General features: G+C 52.9%; 1 protein-coding gene across 2 annotated transcripts in view; it reads left to right on the top strand.

The window, feature by feature from the left end:
• LOC116952204 (nucleosome assembly protein 1-like 1) overlaps positions 1-25,739 on the top strand; it is a 75,872-nt gene extending 50,133 nt beyond the window's left edge. For both annotated transcript variants that reach the window (XM_032971352.2, XM_076072924.1), the window contains 7 exons: positions 1,164-1,235; positions 13,206-13,345; positions 18,149-18,294; positions 18,598-18,764; positions 19,144-19,179; positions 22,414-22,461; positions 23,132-25,739. In XM_032971352.2, coding sequence (XP_032827243.1) covers positions 1,164-1,235; positions 13,206-13,345; positions 18,149-18,294; positions 18,598-18,764; positions 19,144-19,179; positions 22,414-22,461; positions 23,132-23,140 — 618 coding nt within the window. In that variant the 3' untranslated portion in view covers positions 23,141-25,739. The remainder of the gene's footprint in view (positions 1-1,163; positions 1,236-13,205; positions 13,346-18,148; positions 18,295-18,597; positions 18,765-19,143; positions 19,180-22,413; positions 22,462-23,131) is intronic.
• The last annotated feature ends 316 nt before the right edge of the window (positions 25,740-26,055 follow it).

Here is a 26,055-nt window from a genome sequence, read left to right as displayed (position 1 = left end):
GCCAGATTTCACAGTGCGAGCTCCCGTCAAGCAAACATTTAAACATTTAAACGGCACGAACAAAGGGTAGCAAAAGATCCCCCGCCTCGTCGCGAGACAGCATGCAAGCACGCACGCACGCTTTATCGATCGCGCAATTTCCTTTGTGGAGCTCACGTCTCTCTCTCTCTCGTCTCACCCATCGAGATTGTTCCCTTGGGCGCTCGGGTCCTTTGCCTTAGCAACATTAGCAGTCCCAACAGCAGTAGCAGCAACAACAGCAGCAATAGCCACAGCGGCAGCCTGCCTCTGCGATAGCCGGTAACCCCACGGGCTGTACCCGCTGCCTGTATCTGGCGAAGGCTGCGGTGTAACTGTGCTCTTTTGAGTTGTATATTTTGTAGCCGTAGTCTTGTTAGAGTGTTGGCGATAGGGGGGGGGGGGGGCGTGGAGTTTTAGTCGAGTCTTGGTCTGCTGATTTCGCTCCGCTGCCTTGCTCAGTCTGCTCGATTTAAAGCGGTCAAGTTTTCAGTCGACTGCTGTTGACAACGCCGTGGTCTTAAATAGAACAACAGCAACAACAACAAAAGTTTTCTATTGGGCGACGTCCCACGGGCCATAGTCCTTCGTCGCAGCACGTGGGGAGGCCAGGGAGGTAGCCTCTCTCTCTCTGCGCTGTGAAGAATGGCGATTGTCCAAAATGTATCCGATTTATATACGTTTTATTTCTAAGACCGCAGTGTTACTGACGAATGCGTTGAGTGTCGTTGTTGTTGTTATTTGTGCAGCAGCATCACCAACATAATTTGTTCCATAATACAGGCTCTTTGGGGTTAGATCGCGTAAAAATATAAATGTGTCGTTAAAACCGCCACCACCCGACACAGCCAATTAGTAAGGTTTGTCACGTAAACAGAACGTGCCAATGCGTTACTAGTACAGCACACCGGTGTGTTGGAGAGCAAATCCGCAGCATTTCCAATCTCGAGTACGACGTTTCGCCAGTAATTCCAACCTATGTGTTTTAAACTCACAATCTGTTCCCACTACCATCAGCTCAGGGCCCGTCAAGTGAGCACACGTGTCCTTCCACGGTGCACTCACGGCCTCGAGCAACGGGCACTGCGTTGACTCGCGCGAGGTGGTGACTCCCTGCTTCACCTCCCCCCCCCCCCATTCCACAGGAGCACGACGAGCCCATCCTCAAGCACCTCCTCGACATCACCGTCTCGCTGTCCGAGGACGAGGTCCCTCCCGTGAGGCTCGCACGGCAACAGTCGGAGCCGGAGCGCGTGACAGTCCGGTGCACGCGCGCATCACGCACATCACGGCACGCACAGCAACAACAACAAACAACAACACAGGCCGCCATTCGCCACCTGAGTGGCGGTGGTGTCACCGCGGCGTCTGTGCCGGGTCAGGTGCAGTTCGAGGCCACGTGAAGTGTCGAAGGCTCGCTGCTGGCAGGAGGTCACTGGACAGATACCCAGGTGCCATGGGTTGACCGACTGAGATGACTGGCAGACGCGGCAGTTGTGCCCGCTATTGTGCTAACTATGCTGCACAATTAGCCGCCTGGTGCTCCGCTCGTTGTTGTGAGCGTCGCTCCTCTGCCCCCCGTTGTTGCCGGAGGGCGGCTACCTCCCAACTGCCCAGTAGCAGCGTCCTTCACGAACCTCCTCCAGCACGCACAACTCGTATATCTGTCGATAACACATTCCTGCGGAGGGAGCAGGTAGGAACGTTGGGTTGCTCGGTCAATGGCCAGGACCAATGGCGGCACCACGTGGTGTATTCCGCAAATATCCCCGACCGTGAGGGCGGGCACAAGCCGGCATGAGTAGGTTAAACGTTGAGTTTTATAAGGGCACCACGGGGTGACCAGCCCCTCCCCACCCAGCCCCTCCCCACCCTCCCCACCTAGCCCCTCCCCACCCAGCCCCACCCTCCCCACCAAGCCCCACCCTCCCCTCCCCACCCTCCCCTCTCCACCCTCTCCACCCAGCCCCACCCCTCCCATTTTTGGATGCACGACGGACGGACACAATAATCCGCTGTGGGCTGGTGGTGTAACCAGGAGGTACCTACCAGTACAACTTAGCCTGCTCGTGTGACTGACAGCGCGACGCCACTGCCACTCGCGTTACCGGTAACGATGACAGTCGGGGCAGCGACCAAATCGCCCGCAATGCGGCCCCGATCTCGCTGCCCATCTCGGAAGCTAAGCAGGGGTTCGAGGCCTGGCTAGTGCCTGGACGCATCGATCGCGTACGCACGAACAGGCTTGCCGTAGGCTGCTCCGGCGCTGTGCATGGCGGGGCAGCGGAGAGCAGTGAAGCAGCACCAACGGCTGTGCTGCTCGGCTATGCTCCTTTGCCGTCATCGACCCGTACCGATCAGAGTGGTGAAGTATGGTCATAAGGACATCTACAGCATGGGGGGGGGGAGGCCTTCATCCGGTATACACGCATCTACGCCGTGTGCCCTCGTTTTAGTGATGGGGCAAATGCCTCCCCCCCCCCCACCACCCTCTCCGTTTATATTGATTATGCAATCACACTGGAATATTGTTTGAAGCTAAATTGTCATGAACTCCAGTGGGAAAGAGAGAGACAAAGAACTAAACGATCAGATTAAACGATGTTGTGCAGCCTGCATGGTGACGATATTGGAGCTGGCGACGGGGCTTAATCAGATGGAGGAGCTATTCCTATACACAGACAAAGATCCCCCGTGTAGCCTTAGCAGACTGTCGGGGCAAGTTTTCTTAGCGAGTAGCACCTATGAAGGACGGAACCGCACACGAGGGGGTGGGTGGCCAGCACCGCGCCCGACCGCCTTTGTCTCCCCCAGTGGCGATGTTTACAAACCGCATGACGGGTCCAGATCATCCATCACTGGTGATGGCCGTGAGCGGAATTCGAACTCGGATTTCCCCAGCGCGCTAACCGCCACGCGACCGCTCCCCGCTCAAACACCTACACACACACTCACGTAGCGCACGCACATGCACAAGCGCAACATAACATAATAGCTTACATCCCATTTCCAATCTGCTGCTCGATGAAGGCCCTCCCCAAGCTGCGTCAGTCCTGGGGCTTGTTGAGCATCCTTCGCCGCTCGGGTCATTGCGTGTTGGTGCAGGGCGGTGACCCAGGACAGCTTCGGGTGTCACTCGCCGCCGTGGCCGGGAATCGATCTGACTCGGGCCACCAGGCACATGGCACGTTGTGCCAATCGCACCCACCCACCCACTCACCCACCACCACCACCAATACGTGGTCACGGGAGAGGTTACTCCAAAAGTCACGCCGCCCGAACGTTATCCCCGGAGGCGACAGCGTGTCCAGGGAGGTGCAAAGGTTTGGGGACGCGAGTCCGCAACGTTCCATCTCGACTTGGCCACCCGGTTCCACCGATGATGCTCTTCCGCCACCCGTGAACAAGGTTAGCAAAACATATATATACATTTTTACAGAGTCTTGGAAGAAAAGAAAAAAAACTCTTGCGGCCGTTTCTGCCACCAGGCTAACAAGGCCGCGCGCCTTCGTTCCGCGATGATGTCCGACGTTTCGTACACACGCGCCGGGAGCTTCTTTCCTCGAGCCGGGGGCCGAACGCATTCTCCCACGCCCATCGAATTCCCCCTCCCCCCCCCCCGAAGAAGCAGCTCCACGGTAGCGGCACGAGGGTCCGAAACGTCGGACGTCGTTTTCGAGGAGACCAAACACGGGTCGGGTGGAGCCCGCATGCAGCGCGGCCGCGGAAAGTCCTCGCAGCAAACACCGCCGACCCACCACGCCGACGAATCGCGATCACACGGGGGGGGGGGGGCACGTGCCCCCCCGCGGCTCATTCCTCGGTCCAAAGAGAAGGAAGACGTCGAGGGGCGACGGGCGCTGGAAGGCGGAGTGGGGGGTGGGTGGCGGGGGATGAGATGGGGGGACCAGCGCGTGACGGATGTGGCGGTGTTGTCGATCCCAGCTGTGCAATCGTCGCAGGCGCGGAGTGTTTGTGTGTGTGGGGGGGGGGGGGGGGCGACTGATTGTTGCGAGCTGCTCGTCAGCACTTGTCCCCGTGTCGTTGCTCGCGAGCTGCGTAGCGAGCGCCACACGGCGCTCGTCGGCAGCGTGAGAGATGGCTACAAGTGGGGGGGGGGGGGGCTTAATCCAGCAGCGGATAAATCATGGCTGATGATGACGACGACGACGATCGGCGGCGCGCGTCTGTAACCCGGCGGCACTGTGGAGGCGGGGTTTGGTGGATCAACACGTGGTTTTTCTTTGTTTCTTCCGAGGTGCCCATACACCATTGGCTCGCCAGGCGAAGGGGAAAGGGGTGGTACGGCAAAGTGTGGACTCGTATCATCGGTACCTCCCGTATGGGATAGAGTATTGCCCCCTCGCACGCCCGAGTTCTCTCCGACTGCTCCAGTTTTCCTCCGACCTGTGTATATATACTTGCATTAATTGGTTGAAAACATTATTCATGTCGAGGACTGCAGAGCTTGGGCAATTGTTGCTCATGCCAGCTCACCCGTCTGGCTGCTGTTGCCTTCCACCTCGTGGCTGCAGATCCACGGCGATTGTGTGATGCGGTTTTGCACGAACACGACGCTATGTAAAACTAAACATTATTATTATTATTAGTGGTATTATCATGCATATACTTTATATATGCAAACACATGCACACCGTTAGCTCGTGTGGCAGGTGTTGGCTGGATTGTTCTTTCGCAGGGTGGGTGAGAGGTGGCAGTGGCTTGAGGGGGGGGGGAGGTGTGGGTTGTCGTCATCCAGCAGTGGATAGGGCACGCACACACACTGGCGTGCGCGTGCCATATCACAAATCCGGAAATCCGGGAGCCCATCTGTTGGCACGTCAGAGGTTCGGACGCTCCTGCAGGGTCATTGCAGTCCGTTGACAATTAATTTCACGCACGGCTAACTGATCCCATGTAGATCACATTTCATTAAATAGACCTCAGCGTCGCTGGCATCCGTCCAGGGTACAGTGGCCCACTTTTGCGTGTGGTGTGGTGCATACATATCCACATTGTATTGTGTGTTCGCGCGCTGTGCTACGACCCGGGTTCGATTCCCGCTCACGGTCAACACCGGTGACGATTATCTAAACCGGTCCTGGGCCTCCCCTAGGTCGACTCGGCCTCAATTGAGTACCTGGTGCGGTGTGTAAACATCGCCACTGGGGAGACAAAGGCGCGCGGGCGTGGCGCCGGCCTTCATAGGTGCTCGCTAACAGCACTTCCACCAACAGTCTGAAGGCTGTAAGGGGGATCTCTGTCCTTTGTATTTGACCATACTTCACCATGCTTGTGAGTGCGTGTTGGTGTGCCCACTACGACGCACGGGTCCACGCGGCGTTGGAATTTCCCCAAGTCGGCAGGGCATTATCCAAATGGTGCTGTGCACGTTGCGCGCGTGTGTGTGTGTGCGCGCGCGGGGAGACAAAGGCACCCGGGAATTATTCTAGCCACACCAGGGTCGCGTGCCACGTCGGTCTTGCTAGGTGCTCGCAAACAGTGCGTGACCCCAACAGTCTATAGGTGTACGCGGGGGCGTTGACGTGCGTGGGCAGCGGTGGCGTAGTGGTTAGCGCACTGCGCTACGGATCCGCGACCCGAGTTCAATTCCCGCTCAGTTTCCTGCCATAGATTAAACAATAATCGTCGTAATAATCCATACAATGTAACCGGTATTGGCCAAACATCCTGATGCTGAAAACAATTTTAGCGAATTACTCAATTGGGATTGCACACCGGCATCGACATCACCACCCCAACCCCCCCCCCCCCCGCAACTGCCAACATTTTTGGCAGGCACCTGGGTAAACACGCGTCATAATAGATAATTAAAAAGAAACAATTACAGTCGACTTTCGATAATCTGGGATAACGTTTTGGGGGAGGGGAAGGGAAGGGGTGACCCAGATGAAACGAGAACAGCGGATAACTAACGCACCGCCTGTAAATTATACGGTCACCACCACCGACCCGACGACCCTCGACAAGTGAGGAGCGGCCGAACAATAAAAACTTCCCGCTTCGGGCGTGTAAAAACAGCAGCACAAACATTATCTCAACTTAGTTTTTTTTCGCGGACCGGGTAAATCACCCAACGCATTACCGATTATTGAACTGTTACAATCAGATGTTGTTATTATTTATACTGGAGGAATCCCATGAGCTATAAAGCTCTTTTTTTTCCACAGATGGAGCGGTGGGCATTGTTGCTCTCTTCGCCAGGGTTAGGGAGCAGATTTCGCACCACCCACCCTTCACCGCCTCCCTCCCACCAGGGTGGCAATTGAGAGAGATTTCAGTGGGCGGCTAGCGTCTAAGGCATATCAAGCACGGGGCAGCGATGGCGACAGATGCTGCGGATTGGGTCCCACGATGCTGGAGCGGCAGCGCGAGGCATCGGTGGGGCGGGGTTGCGTGGGCGGCAGGAGGAGACAACGTGGGGCACAACGCACACCCTTCGGACGACAAAAAAAGCCTGCCCGTGTTCAACGTGGGTTTAATTACCCAGAGCTACCGGGCACGTTACTTAACGTTGCGCATTGATTGCAGAACAGTGCCCTTCGTTCACGGGCGGCGGAGAGCCGTGAGTTGCGGAGTGGGCTGGCCGTATCGCCGTCATTGTCAAGCGCGTTCGTTAGAAGTGAACTCGGTTTTCGCAACGCGGCTATGGGCCCCCACGCAGACTTAAGACCCGCGTTCACCTTCGTAGACGTCCGTCAGAGCGAATGCCGTTCGCGTACAGCAGGGGTGGGGAAACTTTTTTTCTGCCAAGGGCCATTTGGATATTTATAACATCATTCGCGGGCCATACAAAATTATAAATTTTAAAAATTAGCCTGTTATATTTGGTCAAACATTTTAATTAACTCACCCCTAATGTGATGATGGCTGGAACTGCTTCTCTTTGGCGAGACGTGTGATGATGTGAGCTGGTATTGACGATGTTGTTGCTACTCGCAACTGCTTTTCCAGGTTTGCTCCTAGATTTATTGAATTTCGAGTCCCGCCTGCGGTTTCCTTGGCAGGGCCAGAAAGCAAATGATTTCGCGGTGCCTTATACGGCCCGCGGGCCGGACGTTCCCCACTCCTGGCGTACATGGAAGCGTTTACAGTCTTCCTATTGACAGAGATATAGATACGGACGCGGTACTTATTGATTGATGTCAACTACCTCGCCTAGTACGCAGGAGGGCGTGGGTTCGATTCGGAGCCTGATTCCTGCTGTGCATTTGGAGTTTTCATGTTTCTCTCTCTCTCCCCGTGGTCGTATGGATTTTTCTCCAGGTCCTCCAGGTTTTCCCTCCACACTTAGAAACATGCATTTTGATTGTTTGGCTGCTATACATTTCCCATGTGATTAAGCCACTTCGTTGAGCCATCAATTGAGGGCGAGGTCGTTTCAGAAAAAGAGCGGCATAGCTCGGTGGGCCTTAGCTGGTAAAATAAATTTTTTAAAAAATGTTTAGTTTATAGTTCAGATTTCAACAGAAATCTACCCGTGTGGAATGAGGTTCCACGCTGGTGGAATGAAGCCCGATGGGAAATGTGGCCTGGAAAAATATAGCGTGGGTCATGGAATGCCACGGCGATATCGACGTGCAAAGATCAGAGAAGTGAATGTACATAGAGATGAAAGGACAGTTGTGCCAATTGAGCGCATGTGGGTTACTGGGCAAAGAGAAAAAAAAATTACAAACTTGCTGTAAACACCTGGAGGGGTAGAACGCACCCGAGAAAAAAATAATTCGTGGCCGCGCGTAAAGAGGTCACATTTTGCGAATACCTGCAGACATTTTTTTAAAATATAACAATTGGTTTTACTCTTTCTGGCAATAAAACAGGAGGTGTTAAGGTGTTCAAACACCAAATAGAAACCTTTTTGCTGGGAATCATGTCTGCATTAACCACACGCGGTACTTGTTGTGAACATGCAAACAAAAATTATCTGATAATTTTAACTGGTGGGCCTACACCAGAGACAGCCTTCTTTAGGGCCTGGTCTCACCAGTGTCACTGGTGAGACTAGTGAGCCTAATCTAGTCTCGCTAGTCTCACCAGTGTCACGAGTGAGGCTGGTGAGACTCACCAGTGACACTTTTTTTCATATCTGCATAAAAAAGATATCAGGTGCTCCGTGCACCAACACAATGCAGGGAGTGCGCATGGCGGTTTATTGGTCGGCGCGGGCGGATATGTGACGGTCGGACACGTGACTCGGTCCTGCCCTGCGCCGTTGGCCACATACAGTGCGAAAAACACAAGTTCAACATACATAACAATAATTCATTGCCCGTTAATGGGTGCTGACTTTCCGCACGCACGCAAACAAGGTCGTCGCTGGCAAAACACGGCAGAACGGTGGCCAAAGAAATGCCTGATGGATTGAGCCCGATAATGAACACAACCCAATTTGTTTCATATATATAATGTAGCTGATTGATATTATAGCTGTCCCTTTGCTATACATAACGGAACTAACCGCTGCCTCTGGCACTGCATTCGATGGAAGTCGATCGATTCAGAAGATGACAAACTGGAATTTCAATTCGCCGTCCCTGGAAAGATCACGGCCGATGCTGATGATGGTCACCGAGTGGCATGAGCCATGATTCGCGCGATGGAAAACGGCGTGGCTACAGCATTGGAAACATCCCATTCGAAAAATCGCGTCTCGCTCCGTGACTCCCTGCGTTTAAAAGTCCGGTTCATGTTCCAGGGTGTCCGATGGGAGAGGCTTTGGGGCTTCTGTTTGTTCTCTCATCCACCAATAACGAAGGGACAAATGATTGCCTATTATCGTGATGTCTCAAGAGTTTTTAAGGGACTTCAGTTGATGTTTTTCTTAAGGTCGAAACTTTGTTGCGCAAGCCACTGTTGACCGAATGGATTGTTTATCAGTCTGGACACACTTGGAATTACAATCCAGTTTTTATACTATTATGTGGTGTCCGTCCTTCTGAAATTGTGGAGGTCACGTGGCAGACAGCAGCGGGAAAGGCAACAACATCCAAGGTTGTGCCGTACTTCTATATCCCCGTGCCTGGCCAGCTGATTGAAGTAATGCTCAACGTAGCCCCCATGACCGAATTCCAGCGTGCATGTGTACGTGTACTCTGGAATTGAACACGCAACTCAAATCTCTCAAATTTGGGAATGCAATAAAAATAATCGAGGCAACCCTCGCCGTGCTTAACATCGGTGGTCGTAGCTGGCGTGTGTACGGGTGGTGCAACCGCACCGGGGCCAAATAGCCATTAGGGCCCAGGCACTGGGTTACAAAGATAGAGGGGCGAGGTGTACATGGGAAAGGCGGGGTAGGGGTGCATTTAATTTCTTGCACCGGGGTCCCATGCTAGCCACACGACACCCTCGGGTTGCCAACTGTCCTGCTTTTCCCAGGATCATTCTCAGTCTTCCCGGGACACTCTCGCATTCCCCACCCCCCACCCCCCACCAGCTGTGTTTGTCACGTGCAGCTCTGCCTTCTCTTGACGCTGCGAGATACTCCTCTTGCTCCCACGGCACGCCCTCGGTGACTTGGTGGGATTGGCAGCCCCTAGCGTCGTCTGACTTCTTAACGTCCGTCGTCCGGTAGAGAGCCAACGACCTCGCGGGGTTGAGTCGTTGTCGTCGTCGTCGTCGTCGTCGCAGCGCCGCGAGCAGCAAGCCGTGGGGGGGCTCCGGGGCACTGCGCTGTAGCGAGGTGGTTAAAGGCGGCCGACCCCCCCCCCCCTCCTCCCCCCCCGTAAGGAGGCCAACGCCAAGGCGGGGGAGTGCAAGCGAGAGGGGCGTGATGCTGGGACTCACGGGGCGCGCGAGACGTAACCTTGAGACGGCGGAGACGCCAGCGGTGGTTCGGGGCGTGGACACTGATGATGATGATGATCGGTGCGCGGGAGAGAGGTGGTGGTGGTGGTGGTGGTGGCGGCGGTGGCGGTGAAGATAAGCAAGGTTAAGATGAGGTCGACGATGATCGTGATCAATTAATTTGACAAATATGATTATGCTGATGTTGAGGATTATGCGGTATCAGTGATGTGATTGATGGCGATGATGACAGTGGTGACGCTACTAATGATAATGATAAGAGTGGTCATTATGATGATGATGATGATCAAATCAAACATGGCAATTATATTGATGCTACTGGTGAGGATTGTACTGATTGTGATAACAATGGTGATGCTACTGATGATGATGGTCATTTACAGGTAGTCACCATGATGGCGTTGATGACGATGATGCCATTCATGGTGATGCGATTGATGGCTATGATGATGATGACGACGAATGATGAGTGTTCTCATGAGCCCATCGTGAAGCCCTGATTTGCTGCAAATATCCGGGGTATTTAATGGGATTTTTTCATGGGATTACATTCTCTATTTTTATCCCGATCATCCGTCTCTCTAGCACTATCCTTTCCATTACATTATATATATCCCGCTCCTTGAAATCTCACAAACCATCTCTCTTAAACCGATTTGCAGAGCAACAGAGAAATAGCCTGTCTCGCTCAATCCCACTCTCTCCAACTCTCTCATTCCATCACCATATGTTCGCTCTCGATCTCCTCTCCCCTCTCTTCCTCTCTCTCTCATCTCCACTTGCCCCTCTCGCTCCATTTATTTCCACTCTGTTTCACTGCTCCATCTCCCTCTCTCTATTTCCCTCTCTCTCTCTCAACCTCCTGGTATCTCCGCTCGCTCGCACACTCTCTCTCCATCTCTTAACCCTATGACAGTTCTCTCGCTCAGTCTCTCTATCTCCGCCTCCATCTCCCCTTCCATCTCCTTTCTCTCTCCGTCCTCTCTCCGTCTCCCTCCGTCCCTGACAAGTTTCATTTCATAGATTGAATCACTTATTGGCATTCGTGAGGGTAATTGTTTGGAATTTCACAACGCAGGCAATTACAGCAACTAACCCCGGTTATTGTTCGAGGTAGCCGGTGGCTGAGTAGACGACAATTATACATCGCTCCGAGCGTGTGCATTGCACGCTGCTAACCGTGTGCGCCCGGCGACCCGAGTTCAGTCCCCAGCCACGCCTGAGTCGTCCGTAGCGAGCGGTGTCAGAAACCCGTCCTTCACCAAACCCGCACTGAGCGGCGTGGTGAAGTATGGACGAACAGAAAGCCACGACCGGCACGGGGGCGGGGGAGGAGGGGAGGCCCCTTCGTCCCGGCAGTAAAATCGACAACGAGGCTCTACGCGTGTTGTTCCTGCGGCGCGCAATGTGCGTTGTGCACGTGTTGTGTGAGCTACACACACGCGCGCGCGTTGTGCACGTGTTGTGTGAGCTACACACACGCGCGTGTCACAGTGGAGCAGTGAACCATTGCGATGTATCGACGGCGACGACTTACGACGGAACAATATATAATCAGCTGACATTTCAGACAATGGCCCTTCTTCAGATGGGAGAGGAGGGGGGGGGTAACTGATTTGTAGTCGGATATTGTACTTTGCACTCCGGGTCCCCGAGCACACAAGGACGTTTTGGAGACAGTTCACGGTGGCGGGGGGGGGCGATATTCATCAGTGGGATAATAGGCGGAGGTGCTTTTTTCCGAGCGCTGACTGCTCAACCCCGTGTTGATGACCGCTCAACCTCGTGTTGATGACCGCTCAACCCCGTGTTGATGACCGCTCAACCTCGTGTTGATGACCGCTCAACCCCGTGTTGATGACCGCTCAACCCCGTGTTGATGACCGCTCAACCCCGTAGTGATGACCGCTCAACCTCGTGTTGATGATCGCTCAACCCCGTAGTGATGACCGCTCAACCCCGTGTTGATGACCGCTCAACCCCGTGTTGATGACCGCTCAACCCCGTGTTGATGACCGCTCAACCCCGTGTTGATGACCGCTCAACCCCATTGCGCTAACCGCTCTACCCCGTTGCACTGACCGCTCTACCCCGTAGTGATGACCGCTCAACCCCTTGTTGATGACCGCTCAACCCCATTGCGCTAACCGCTCTACCCCGTTGCACTGACCGCTCTACCTCGTGGTGATGACCGCTCAACCTCGTGTTGATGACCGCTCAACCCCGTGGTGATGACCGCTCAACCCCGTGGTGATGACCGCTCAACCCCGTGGTGATGACCGCTCAACCCCGTGTTGATGACCGCTCAACCCCGTAGTGATGACCGCTCAACCCCGTGTTGATGACCGCTCAACCTCGTGTTGATGACCGCTCAACCCCGTGGTGATGACCGCTCAACCCCGTAGTGATGACCGCTCAACCCCGTGGTGATGACCGCTCAACCTCGTGTTGATGACCGCTCAACCCCATGTTGATGACCGCTCAACCCCGTGTTGATGACCGCTCAACCCCGTGTTGATGACCTCTCAACCCCGTGGTGATGACCGCTCAACCCCGTGTTGATGACCGCTCAACCTCGTGTTGATGACCGCTCAACCCCGTGTTGATGACCGCTCAACCCCGTGGTGATGACCGCTCAACCCCGTGTTGATGACCGCTCAACCTCGTGTTGATGACCGCTCAACCCCGTGTTGATGACCGCTCAACCCCGTGTTGATGACCTCTCAACCCCGTGTTGATGACCGCTCAACCCCGTAGTGATGACCGCTCAACCTCGTGTTGATGACCGCTCAACCCCGTGTTGATGACCGCTCAACCCCGTGTTGATGACCGCTCAACCTCGTGTTGATGACCACTCACGACGCGCAGGTATTCTGGTCCGAATTCGGCATGGCTTCCCCTTTGACGGCGGACAAAAAAATAAATCCGCGTGCGTTTTCAATGTAGCACCGCGGGCTCTTGGCGCCCCACGTCGTTCACGCATCCCCGAGTTTTAGAGGTGGCTGCGCACGAACCGTGGACGCGAGTCGAGTTCGGCGGACGGGCGACGCAGCTTTTTCTCATCCACGCAGGCCATGTTGGGCACTGTGGACAGAGGAGAGTGGAAAAGAAACATGACGCAATGTGCAGTGGACACTTACTGGCCATCTGCCCCATGGATCGCGATGATGTGACGACGACGATGATGAACGCGTTTATTTTTATTTTCAATTAACGCGGCACTTTTCAGGAACGCATCTGACTTCCCGTAACGGGTCCAGGGAACATTCCTCTTATCTGCGTTCTTTTCTTTCCCAATCGCTCTCCCCCTCCCCCCTCTCGCCTCACTCTCCTCCCGCTCTCTCCCACGACGCCAGTCGTTCACCCTCGAGTTCCACTTCTCAGGTAACGAGTTCTTCTCCAACGCGACGCTCAGGAAGACGTACGAACTGCAGGCGACGCCCGGCGACACGCAGCCCCTCGCCTACGACGGCCCCGAGATCGTGGCGTGCCAAGGGTGAGTGCAGCGCCCAGCGCTCGCCTCCACGCTCACCTCCACACTCGCTCCACGCTCACCCCACACTCACCCCATGCTCACCCCACGCTCACCCCACACTCACCCCATGCTCACCCCATGATCACCCTTCGCTCACCCCTCGCTCACTCCTCGCTCACCCCACGCTCACCCCTCGCTCACCCCACGCCCACCCTACGCTCACCCCACACTCACCCCATGCTCGCTCCACATTTACCCCACACTCACCCTACGCTCACCCCATGCTCACCCCACGCTCGCTCCACGCTCACCCCCCATGCTAACTCCACTCTGAGATGATGGTGATGATGGTACTTTTAGCTTTTTTTATAAGTGTCAAACCATTGCCTTTCTCCACAAAATAACCCATATTTTCCTTTCAAACGACACCCCCTCCCGTGTGTATAATTAAAATTACTTAGAAATTCTGACCGAGGTCCCCTAATGTGCGGAGGTGCCCCTGCAGTGGATTGTCTCGGACGTCTGCTGCTGTCGATCCTTTAAGGTCAAGCCAGAAGGAACGGCGCCCAAAGCCTTTCTCAATTTTAGATTTTATGATATGTTTCTTCGAAGAAAAATAAAACACCTCCCCGGAGCAGCGCACAAGTGAGAGCGGTGTTCGTCGCTCATTTTCAGAGGGGGGAGGGGGAGCACTTTCACCGATAAGACATCGTCAGTGCGAGGTGCCTCACACACATTTTAAACCATTTGGGGAGGGGGGGGGGGGAGTTTGACAGCAGCACGATGATGATGGAAGAGGGGGGGGCGGGGTATTCACTCTTTGTACATTGCCGGGGGGCCAGACTACAGGGGCCTCGCTGAAGGCCACCAGGGAGGCCGTCATGGGGCCCACGGGGCCTTGCAATGAGGTGCGCCGGGTCCGCGAGACGTGCACGGGCATGTAGGCAGACACAAACGGAGAGGGGCCAGTCAGACGGAACGCTAAGGGGGGGGGGCATGAGGTTATAGGCAGACAGAACAGGCGGGCGGATAGACAAGCAGACACACTGGAAGAAATCTGGGCAGGCAGTCGGGAATGACAGGCAGGTCGGTGGTCGATAATGCACGTATGTTTGTTGGACTTCTTTCGCACCGTACGTAGCCAACCGTGCTAATCGGAGGTGGTGGGGTGGGGGGGGGGAGCGGTGGGAAGGACAACAAGCAACTAGGCAAGAAGTGGACAAGGGGAGAGTACATGGACAGCCGGACAACCGTGTAGGGGATGGAGGAATAGAGTGAGAGCAAGGGAGAGAATGTCTCCTCCCCCCCCACAAAAAAAACCAACGATGAATCATCCCTCCCCCGGTCAATAAAACACGCGCTGCGGCACACTCCAAGTAATGCGGTGAGAATACGGACAACGCCGGACGCAGCTATGACCGCCTTGTTGCTCAGAAAGCTTCGCGAGGACTGTGCCAGCGTTTCCGAGCTCTTAGCGGAATGAATTTTTCAAATTGCAGACTCCCGCGATGGCGGCGCGTGCGTTACCTGGAGGAGTTGGGGGGGGGGGCGGGGGAGTGGGGATATTTCTGCGCCACGTCACAACATCGCACTGACCCGCCTGCGGGGTGATTCCTGTCTGCCCCCATGTGCCGCACAAGCGGTTTTTGAAGTCTCAGCTCGGTTTGGGCATTCCCCGGAGAAGAGGACACACAGGGGTAGGGCAGCAGAGCTTCCGACCGCGTGATCGTCGGTCCAAGGTGGTCATCCATCAATCATCCATTATCATCATCTATCAATCGTCATCAATAATTATCAGTGCCACAGTCATACGTGATCAATAATCATCAAAATTATATTCCATTTGTGCTATCGGTGGGGATGCCGTGGAGATGAATCCGTCCCATTTAGGAGCTCTCGCAGCGAGCAGAGCGTGACATGACATCACGTCTCCGATAATGACGGCATAATAATTCCCTCTGAAGTTGCCTTCAATGGGTCTCTTCACCCGCGTGATCAGACGGTGCGCCCCTATGTGCCGGGCAAAGAGCGTTTGTTGCGTGACAATCCGGCCTACTTATTTCATCTCAGAGCTTGGAATATCCTGAATTATGCACCGAGCACAAAAAAGAACCCGGGAAAAACTGGTGACCAGGCTGAAGCCGTCAATTCACCGCACCGGAAAATTACAGATCAATCACGGGTCCCTAAATCTATACACAGGGTGTTTGAAAAAGATAGACCCAATTTCAAAGCAGTATATTTCACGATGGCAACATGTTACAATTACACGAAAAGTTACAAACGGTTTAATGAGTTATCAAGTTTTACTAACCATTTTATAAATGCTCGATGTGCCCTCCACCTGCTGTACGGACAGCATCGAGAGACGATAGTTGAACTTGTCCCAAACGCCTCTCTCTCTTCTCACGTTTCCCTCTGAGGTGCGTGGTCGCCCTGTGCTCTTCCCCTTACATCAACAGCAGTCTGTTTCCTCAAATCGTCGGTATCAACGACGAACGCTCTTTGACATTGGCGGATCAATGCCAAAACGCCGTTGAACTGCACGCTGCACCGCAATTACGGATTCAGTCTTGCTGAACTGCAGAACGCAAAAGGCCCCTTGTGTTGCGGGGTCACCGTCTTGCGAATGACTGAGGCTAGGGGCTGTTTGTGCGCTGTGAGAGGCATCTAGCGGTAATCATTTTAAACTATGCCCCGCCCTTTCAAGTGGTAAGAGTTTCATTCGTGGGCGGTTCTAACTTTCTGCTGCACTTCCCATCATTTTCATGCAGGGGGCGCGTAAGTTTGAACGACAGAGGCGCACGGACAGACGTTCGATCACGTTGGAATCGATCGATTCCCAGAATCGACTTGGCCCCCACCGACACGACCTTGCCATTTGTTTTGCGGCGATGACAATTTCCCATTGTCCCCGCATATGCTATCACAATCAACAAGTCGCAGGGACAGACGTTCGATTACGTTGGAATCGATCTGCAGGCGGCGGTCTTCTCGCACGGCCAGCAGCTCTGTGTCGCCTTATCTCGATCCCGCAATCCCAAACAGGTGAAAGTCCGCATCGAACCGAACCCCCAGCAAGGCCATCTACTTAACGACGAGAGAAAATTCACACGAAATGTCCTTTTCAATGAAGTCTTCCAGATGTAAAATTATATAAGCTTTTAATGAAGAAATAAAATTCTCTACTTCAAAACATAACATTCAGAGATGTTTCATTTTAAAACTTCAAAACGGAGCATCGGGTGCTTGCGTGAATACGTCGTTCGTGTGCAAATGTTGTGACTTTCTTGGCCGAAGGCCACAAATGGTTTTGTGAACAAAACCATTAAATATGAACCCAGGATCTCCGTGGCGGTTCCAGTTAAGTCCATCGACATGGCCATTATGAGCCATGCCTTGCCCGCACATACACTGTACAGTTTTTCCTCACTTTATGCGGTAGTAGATGCGTTTAAAAAATGGGGCACACGAAACGGCCGCCTGCTAAGTGGTGCGTACGGTGGCGAGATGTTAACTACCTCGCTTGGTATACAGGAGGTGGTGGGTTTGATACCGACCCTGTCTCTCTGTCCGTGGTCGTGTGGATTTTCCTCCCGAGTCCTCCAGGTTTTTCCCTCCACACTTAGAATCACCATCACGTGTTCAGAGTATTTGTCTACCGCTATGAATTGCCACGTGATGGCGACGATAAGCCACTTTGTTGAGCTATCATTTGTGATCACCCGGTCGCTTCTAAAAAAAGCTACATATAGCTCGGTGGCCATTTCCTGGTAAAATGAAAAACAGTATTAGATTTATAGGTTAATTATCTGCGTGTGATATTATCGAGATCTATGCGTTTTAGTGTATTGTAAGTATACTCGCGTTCGTCGCCGGAGTTAGGTGGTGCAAAGAAAAAAGAGCTATATTTAGCTGAGCGTGCCTTACCTGGGAAAATAAAAAATGGTTTCATAAATAGAGGGACTCCTCCACTTACGAATGAGTTAGGTTCCAGAGGTCAAAAGTTGTATAATCTCCCGTAGATGTAGATGCCACTGGTTCTTCGCGTTCTGCAGATGTAGATGCCACTGGTTCTTCGCGTTCTGCAGATGTAGATGCCACTGGTTCTTCACGTTCTGCAGATGTAGATGCCACTGGTTCTTCGCGTTCTGCAGATGTAGATGCCACTGGTTCTTCACGTTCTGCAGATGTAGATGCCACTGGTTCTTTGCGTTCTGCAGATGTAGATGCCACTGGTTCTTCGCGTTCTGCAGATGTAGATACCACTGGTTCTTCGCGTTCTGCAGATGTAGATGCCACTGGTTCTTCGCGTTCTGCAGATGTAGATGCCACTGGTTCTTCGCGTTCTGCAGATGTAGATGCCACTGGTTCTTCGCGTTCTGCAGATGTAGATGCCACTGGTTCTTCGCGTTCTGCAGATGTAGATGCCACTGGTTCTTCGCGTTCTGCAGATGTAGATGCCACTGGTTCTTCGCGTTCTGCAGATGTAGATGCCACCACCGCCATCTATTGCGCGGCGGTTGAACTTACGACTCTCGGTCCGAACAGGCAACTGGATGTACGGACCGGGTTTGTTCGTATCTCTGAAAGTTCGTAAGTCGATTGTTCGTAAGTGGAGGAGTCCCTGTAGCTTAGTTTACTTACCCCAACAGTATGTTAAGGCTTCGGGGGGGGGAGGGGGGTGGCGGTGGAGGGGAGCTGGTGTCAGAAAACGACCGGGGGGGGATGATCCGTGCGTGTGCATGACCGTCGCTCTTCCCTCCTTCCCCCTCGCCACTGGCCGTCGCCCGTCGCCCGTCGCCGCTGTTGGCGCCCGCGCAGCTGCGAGATCTCGTGGCTGGAGGGCCGCGACGTGACTCAGCGCGTCGTGCGCAAGCGCCAGAAGCACAAGAGCACGGGCAGCGTGCGCGTCGTCACCAGGACGGAGCGCGCAGAGTCCTTCTTCCACTTCTTCAGCCCGCCACGAGGTAACGGGTGACTGATCTCACCCCCCTGCTAGCACTGCCCATCATGAGGTAACAGAGTAACTACCCTGTAAACGTGGAACGTTGGGGTGACGTTGGTCCAGCGGTTCCTTGCCCCATACCGTACGTCGCCAACCGCGCCAATCGGAGGTGCCGGATTTGAATCGCACCGGGATTGTGTAACAACCGCACTGCGCTCGAGTAGTAAATCACTCTGGGCCGCGTACAGATGCACCTACACGCTGTCTGCGCTGGCGTCCGTTACCCCCGGCGTGTTTCCTTTGCTATCCCCCCCCCCCCTCCCAGTGTCGGACACCGAGTGCGACAAGGAGGACTTCTTGATCCAGGCGATGCTCGCCACGGACTTTGAGGTCGGCCACTTCATCCGCGACCGCCTCGTCCCGCGAGCCGTGCTCTACTTCACGGGCGAGGCCCTCGACGACGACGACGATGATGACGACGACGACGACGACGTGAGTGGAGGATGCGGCTCGCGTCGAGATCCCCCTCCACCGGTGCCTTCTCTCTCTCTGTCGGCTGCTCCGCATCGACGGCAGCTCCTCGGCTGCCACCTTGCTCCATCCCCCGGTCCCCAAACGACGCCTTCCCTCGGCTCCCCCTCGCAACGTCCCCGTCCCCGGCCTCCCTCCTCGTGCCCGTCCCTCTCGCTCCGCGAGCTCACCGACCGAGGCCTGCGACGTGCCGGATCTCAGACTGGCGCCGCCACTCGAGCCGCTTGGTAGCGGCGACTCCCCCTGCCTCGCCCATCTCCCCCCCCCCGTCTTCCCACGTCTCCCCGCGTCTCCGCCGTCTCCCCGCGCAGCTAAATTCCATCGTCTCTCTTTGTTGCAGTACGAGGACGACGATGAAGAGGGAGAAGAGAATGAGGTGAGCTCCGTTTTCCCATTCTCCTGTGCCCACTGTTAATGCAGAATTAGTGACCTAGGCCCAGACGCTACCCCCCCCCCCCCCCCCCGCTGGAGGAAGAACCTCCACCAGCCAGAGAGCCAGAGGAGAGCCCCCCCCCCCCCCACCGACCCCCCCAAAGGGGATGCTGCCACTGGACTTGGAATCGCCGGAATCTCCGGTCACGGCAGTTGAAACAATTGTGAAATGTTCAACCCCGCAGTACAAATGGGCATACGACCATCACGTACGCTGGGGTGGAGCGTGGGTGCTCCCACCTCGTCCAAAACGCCTGGCCGTTGTGGAAGAGTAGGCCAAATACCGTATTGATGTGTTTCTGTAGGCCCATCCACCAGTAGTGGCAAGTACAAGCAGTGCATACACAAATGAACCTTATGGCGGGACCCCGGGGTCCCATAAACCCCCGGCTCTCGCATAAACTGCGTTGCGACGTCATTTTATGTCTGTCGAAGGCGAACGACACGGCGATCTATTCCTCTCGACGAGCTCTACGCGATGCGCTAATCAAAGTTTCAAAGTTGTGTTTCTTCTGAGCATTCATCCTTGGTGCGCTTGGATGACAACAGAATGATCCGCGCCAGGTGGGTCGCGGCGTTTATGTGCGCGGTGGGACGGAGTCGCCAAAAACGAATTAAATAATTGCGATTTTTACTCCCGTTTTGTTTGGGACCCCGGGGTCCCGCCATAAGGTTCATTTGTTAAACTTATTTTGCGCTGCACGTAGCCAACCGCGCTCATTGGAGGTGCGGAGGAAGGAAAACAAACTAAACACGAAAGGCAATTCTAAAGGAATGCGTTTTCAATCTAGGTGATTTAAAATGTGCGCAGACCCCAGTGGCTTCCTAACATCAGAAGGAAGAGCGTTCCAGACGGCCGCAGAAGCGCAACTGCAAATGCGAGCGACCACAATTTATTCTTTCGTGTCTCTCAACACAGACAGCAGGTGGCGCTCTCGTACATCTCGAGGGAGGTCTTGCAAACTTAGCCATGAGCTAACGCGTGCTCGGTTTTCGCGAGCAATTATATTCGTAAGAGGGGGGTTTGGTTTAGATCGCGTAAATATTTAAATGTGTCGTTGAACCCGCCACCACCCGACACAGCCAACTAGTGAGGTTTGTCACGTAAACAAAACGTGCCAATTAGTTACTAGTTGAGCACTAACCGGTTGTGTGCTGGAGAGTAAACCCACAACACCTACAATTCGAGTACGACGTATCGGCGGTAATTGCAAACAGCCCTCATTAGGCGACAGCCAGAATTGTGGAGAATTCCTCCTGTTTCTGAGCCATGAGATCATTATTTAAGAAAATCAAAACGTCTATTTGGGTGATGCTCAGTGCCTTATTAGCCGTGGAGCATATTCCACTCGACTGCGGAGTCTGAGGTCAGCCGCTGATGCCCTATCCGGAGTCTAGTCTCCGTCACAGCTGCGTGGCGCCCGTTCAACCAACTTTGGGGTGGCCAGAAGTTTCATTTCAGCAGGAGATTCTCCACTTGCTGATCTCCAGGAACCATTTACGCCTTCAACCCAGAAGTTACGGAAGCAAGTAACTTCAGGGCTTCCCCCTTTACCTTGACTTTTAGCCAATGATCAGGCTGAGACCATCACTTCACTGAGCGACAACCTGGTTTAACCACCTCGTCTGGTATGCAGTAGGTCGTGGGTTCGATCTGGACCCCTGACCCATGTATATTTGGAGTTTGCATGTCTCTCTCCAAATGGCTTATCGCGTGGATTTTTCTCCGGGTCCTCCAGTTTTTCCCTCCAGGTTTTAGAGTATCTGGCTGCTATAAATTACCACGCGATAAGCCATTTGGTTAAGCTGTCATTTGTGGCCAGGTTGCTTCTGAAAAAGAGCTACAAAGCAGCTTACCTGGTAAAATAAAATAAAAACGACTGTTTCATCGTTATGGTTTTTAATCGCGAGTGGCTGGAACCTGGATTTGGAATCCATAGGCTTACACAGTGGTGCTGGCTGAATGTTCTGACACGGCCATTATAATCCCACTGAGCTGGACAACCATCCCCCTTGCTGTTTTTAATTTCAGTTTTAATAATTTTTGACTGATTTCCCCCCCCCCTCCACCGCCCCCACCATGGTAATTATAAATGATCGCCACCAGCTCAGACACGGCTGCATATAGAGATGAGCACAGGCCCCAATCAGTGCCGGATGAAGGTATGTTATAAAGGGGCCCTAAATTAAAAAAAAACACAAATATTAAAACACTATTTTTTTACTTGCATAGTAAAGTAATTGTATTTTTTTATTTGCTATACAGCCAGATAATACGACAAATCGCTAACCTTAAACACCCAGTCGTTCGTAAACGTTGAAGGCAGTGTAGTACTATGGTAATAGAGCAAGTGCAGAATCACTGAACCTGAATTGATAGCTTGAAAGCATTTAACGTGGGGCCCTTTAAAGTGCGGGGCCCATAGCTACATATCTAGCTACTTTTGCTACTACGATAATCCCGCACTGGCTCCAATGTCCTTTCAATATGGGTCCCCGATTACGCAAGATGATCTATTTCGTGGATAACCCCCCCCCCCCAGCACTCAATTGATAGGGAGAAATAATAGGGGTTTTCAAATTGTATTGCAAAGCCTATAATTGTCTCCCTCGCCCATATTGATACACTTATTACATCGTATTAGCATGCTCTCAATACACCCTGTCCAACATGGCCGGTTTGATTTGCTTTCAGCATAAGCCGAGGATCGTTAGGAATCGGCGGAGTATCCATCAATGAATAACTCTGTATGATGTTGTCTTTATGGACGTGTCTGTGTATGTGTGTGCTCGCTAACAGCACTTGTCCCAACAGTCTGTTCAGGCTATACGGCAGATCTTTGTACTTAATGGAGCGGAGTGGAAGCGTAGCAGTCGGCGCGCAGCGCTACGAACCCAGCAGCCGCCTGAGTTCGATCCCTACTCACGGCCATCGACAGAGACGATTATCTGAACCGGTCCTGGGCCGCTCCTAGGTCGACTCAGTCTCAAATGAGAACCTGGTGCCATGTGTAAAACATCGCCACTAGGGAGACAAAGGAGGCCGGGCGTTGGTGCTGGCCACCCATCCCTTCGTGTGCCGTGCCGGCCTTCATAAGGTGCTACTCGCTAACAGCACTTGCCCCAACAGTCTGTTATGTCTATATGGGGGGGTTGTTTGTCTTTGTATTTCACACAGGAACTCGATGGGAAGAGATGCAATGAGAATGAGGACACCAAGCCCCAGGTAATAAGAGGGTTTCTCACTTGCACAACATCATCAGTCATGATCCACTGTTGGATGAAGGCCTTCCCAAAGTCATTGCCCTCTTCCACCGTCTTCTGATGCAAAACAGGCTCATTTAAATACCACTCGTTCTCGCTCCCAAATTATTTTTACTGTTTGGGATTTTTTTTAATCTATTTTAACAAAATTCTATGTATATTGTGCCATTGTCGACACACGGTAAGGTGAACAAATTTCCATTTGAAACTCGTGCAAATTTGCATTGCCCCGTGTTAGAGAATGGCCTTGGGAAGATAACATTAGAGCCACGTTAAGCAATTCAACAAATAGTAAATATAGGTATAGAATGGCAGTACACATTGCACGAGTATAGACATTTTCACAGATTCGTCGAGGTAATATGTAAGCTGGTAGCAGGGGCAAAAAAACGACAACAGCAACAACAACAACAACCCCAAGAGCACACCGAGACAATACAGTCTTTCGATTACATTACACTTTACAATCGAACTCATTGAAACTCCCACGGTGGCAAAAGGTTGACGCTTACAAAGCCACGGTTGCAATTGCGGCCGCCCGTACATCTGGCACCGAAATCGTTCAAGCTCGCGGTTCGCGTCGCTCACGGGAAGGTTTTTAACCCGGGTTCCGTTCTCTCTTTTCGCACCAGGTGGGGTGAATGAAAACGTTTGCCACTCGCAGCAAGAGGAGGAGAGCGGATCTGGGGGGGGGGGGGGGGGGGGGTGAGGGATGACGGCCCACGAGGCTTCGGGAGTTTCTCTGGACCCCCCCACACCCCCACGCTCGACTCTAGCCAAGACACCGCAACGGCGGCGAGGACGCCGACGATGTTTTTGTACACTCTGCCTAAACGAATAATTCACAAAGACAGCAGCTGTAACACTACTACTACCACTAACGGTATTTAAATATACTATTTTAATTTAGTCGTGCGTGTGTGCGTGCGTGCGTGCACACGTGCCAAAACGGTCAAAATGTTTTGAGAACGGAACGGAATTCATATTTGAACCAATTTAATGTTTTATTCTGGTCGGGTGCAGTGAATGCTCAACATCAACAGCGAACAAGCGGTGAAAAAAGCCTTATTGAACAACGGGAGAGTAAAGGGAAACTGTTGGGGATCGTACAAAGTAGCCAAGCAGACACGAGACCTACCACTAGTCTTAACCACAAGTAGCCAACCAGACGCCAACTCTAGCGTAACCGTAACCAAACTTCCCAAACAGACACAACAAGCCCGCCCCTGCCCTTTATACCAGCAAGCTAGCCAACCAGCACCTAACACTTGCCCAAGGGGTGTTGGTCACTAAAATAACACAGAGCAGTCATTTTCTTCGAATTCGTTAGTAAAAAAAAAAATAACCTTGGTATTTCCAGAGCCACAATGCACGTGAATAATGTCACGAAGCGGTCGTTGAAGAGCCGCGTGCGGCACAGCGGGCACAGGTTGCAGACCCCTGCACTAGCCCTACTCCTGACCACAACCCCTACAGCCTGATCCCCACCTCCTGCACGTCTGTCGGGACGCATTTTCACTTTTTCACGTTGGCGTTTCGCTATTTTGATTTTGACGACACGTGGGCTCCGAGTAATTTTCTTTTTGCCAGCCACGCCGGGTTGGCGATGTCGGTAACCCTGTTGACAATCTGCACGCAGTCGAGTTACACGAGCCCGTTGCTCGCGACTTAGGGAGGCCGCTGGACTGGAGCCGTGTTTGCTGAACGTTTACCTCGACTTGAAGAGCACTAAACACGCAGGGAGTTGACCTGCTCGAATCAAGTCGGTCAATCAGGCTCGAGTTTTTTAGTTTTCGCAAAATATATTTCTCCCCAACCTAATGCCGATTGTGCGATCGACGTCACGTCATGAGCATCCCGTTCGGAAGACTCGAGCATCGGAGTGAAACCCTTTGTGTTTAAGAGAACGAAGCACAAAAGCGGATATCACAGAGCTACCTCTGAGATCCCCCCCCCCCCCCTCCAAATGACGTCCACACAGCACGTCGTAAGTTTCGCCGCTGAGAGGCGGCGCAGACGAGAGACGGCGCGAGCGGGACAGAATATACGCGACAAGACAATACAAATGGGACAGGGCAGGTAAGGAGGCGATAAACGTTGAAGCTAATCGTGACCTCGCATCGTGAGAGGTGGTCGAAATATCCGGCGGTGGGTTTTTTTCTGCAGGGGGTGGGGGGGGATGTTAGGAGAGGGTGGCGATCCACTACTCACCGACCACTAAAAGGTGCAAGTGCCAAGCATTGATCCAAGCTTATGTGCAGTGACGTTTTTATTTTTTTTATTAAAACGTTATTGCGTCCCATGGAAAAAGCGATCATCGATCATCTCGTTTCGTCGTACTCAGGCAGTGGGGTGGAAATTCCACGCTTTTTGCACCGTGCGGGATGAGCCCATCCTTACCCACCATTGACGTACCGTGAATACCATCCGGTATGTCTTTTAGCGACCCCAGAGGCGTGAGGTTGTTCTTTACGATGATGTTGATGATGATCGTTCGTTCGTTAATGCGTTGGGACTGGGGTTACCCTGGCATGGGGATTTCAATTTGTGTCCCCGCATTTTTTACTTCCGCCATTCTTGACAACTGAGCTGCTGCAACCCATTACGGAGGAGCAGACGTTGCCTTCTCATTCACACATTTTTCCCTCCATCTCAGCAGCACCGGTTCAACACAAGCAATCTTTGGACCGGTTTCGACACACAGTATCTCTTCAGAGAGTCGGGTCCGTTTGAACCGACGTTGCTGAACTGCCATTTATTCATAGGCGACGGCCCCTCTCTGTCAGATGTGTCTCCTATAGTTCAAGCGTCATGGAGACTATAAATAACAATGAGCAGACAATATATGTCCACATAACCTCATTCACGAATAATTGTTATTGCAATGGCTAGCTACTACTACTATCACGATCAGCCTCGATCGATCCACTGCTAGAAGAAGCCCTCCCCAAGCTGTCGCCATCCTGCACGACTTGGGCGACTATCGAAGAGAAATGTCCTCCATTCATATTTATTTACTCAACATATCCCATTCTCAAAACGTTTTGACCGCACCATGCGCATATATATACTGTAATAGGGTCAACATGTGTGCTTTGGAAAATGCCTATACCAGTCGAAGTGCATTATAAATGGAGACGTGTGCGCTATGTAGTTACAGTCGCTCGGAAAATGACAAATCACATTGTACTCATTGGGCATTGCTGCTGAACACAATAAACAAGTGTGCACTTACAGGTGCTTCGTGCGTGCGCGTGTGTTTCTGTATGCACATGCCCGGTCAAAATGGCGCGTTGGACCAATGAGAGCCCAATGTTGGTTCAACGTTGGTCCAACGTTGGGCCGTCGTTGGTCCAACAGGTTTGATGGTCCCAACCTCCGATGAACACGGTTGGCTACGCACGGGGGCGAAAGGCGTTCAACAACACATGCGTATGCATGTCAACGTTGGCCTCAACATTTGCATGTTTCACAGGGTATATACGGCACAGGGGTGGGAAACCTACGGTCATCGTTTTGTATGACCGAACAGTCACTTGAGGCCTACCACTTCAAT

The sequence above is a fragment of the Petromyzon marinus genome, chromosome 3 (assembly GCF_048934315.1).
Source record: "Petromyzon marinus isolate PM22_M1 ecotype Great Lakes invasive population chromosome 3, UKy_Petmar_22M1.pri1.0, whole genome shotgun sequence".
NCBI classification, from domain to species: domain Eukaryota; kingdom Metazoa; phylum Chordata; class Hyperoartia; order Petromyzontiformes; family Petromyzontidae; genus Petromyzon; species Petromyzon marinus.
This window is presented reverse-complemented; position numbering and strand designations above follow the sequence as displayed.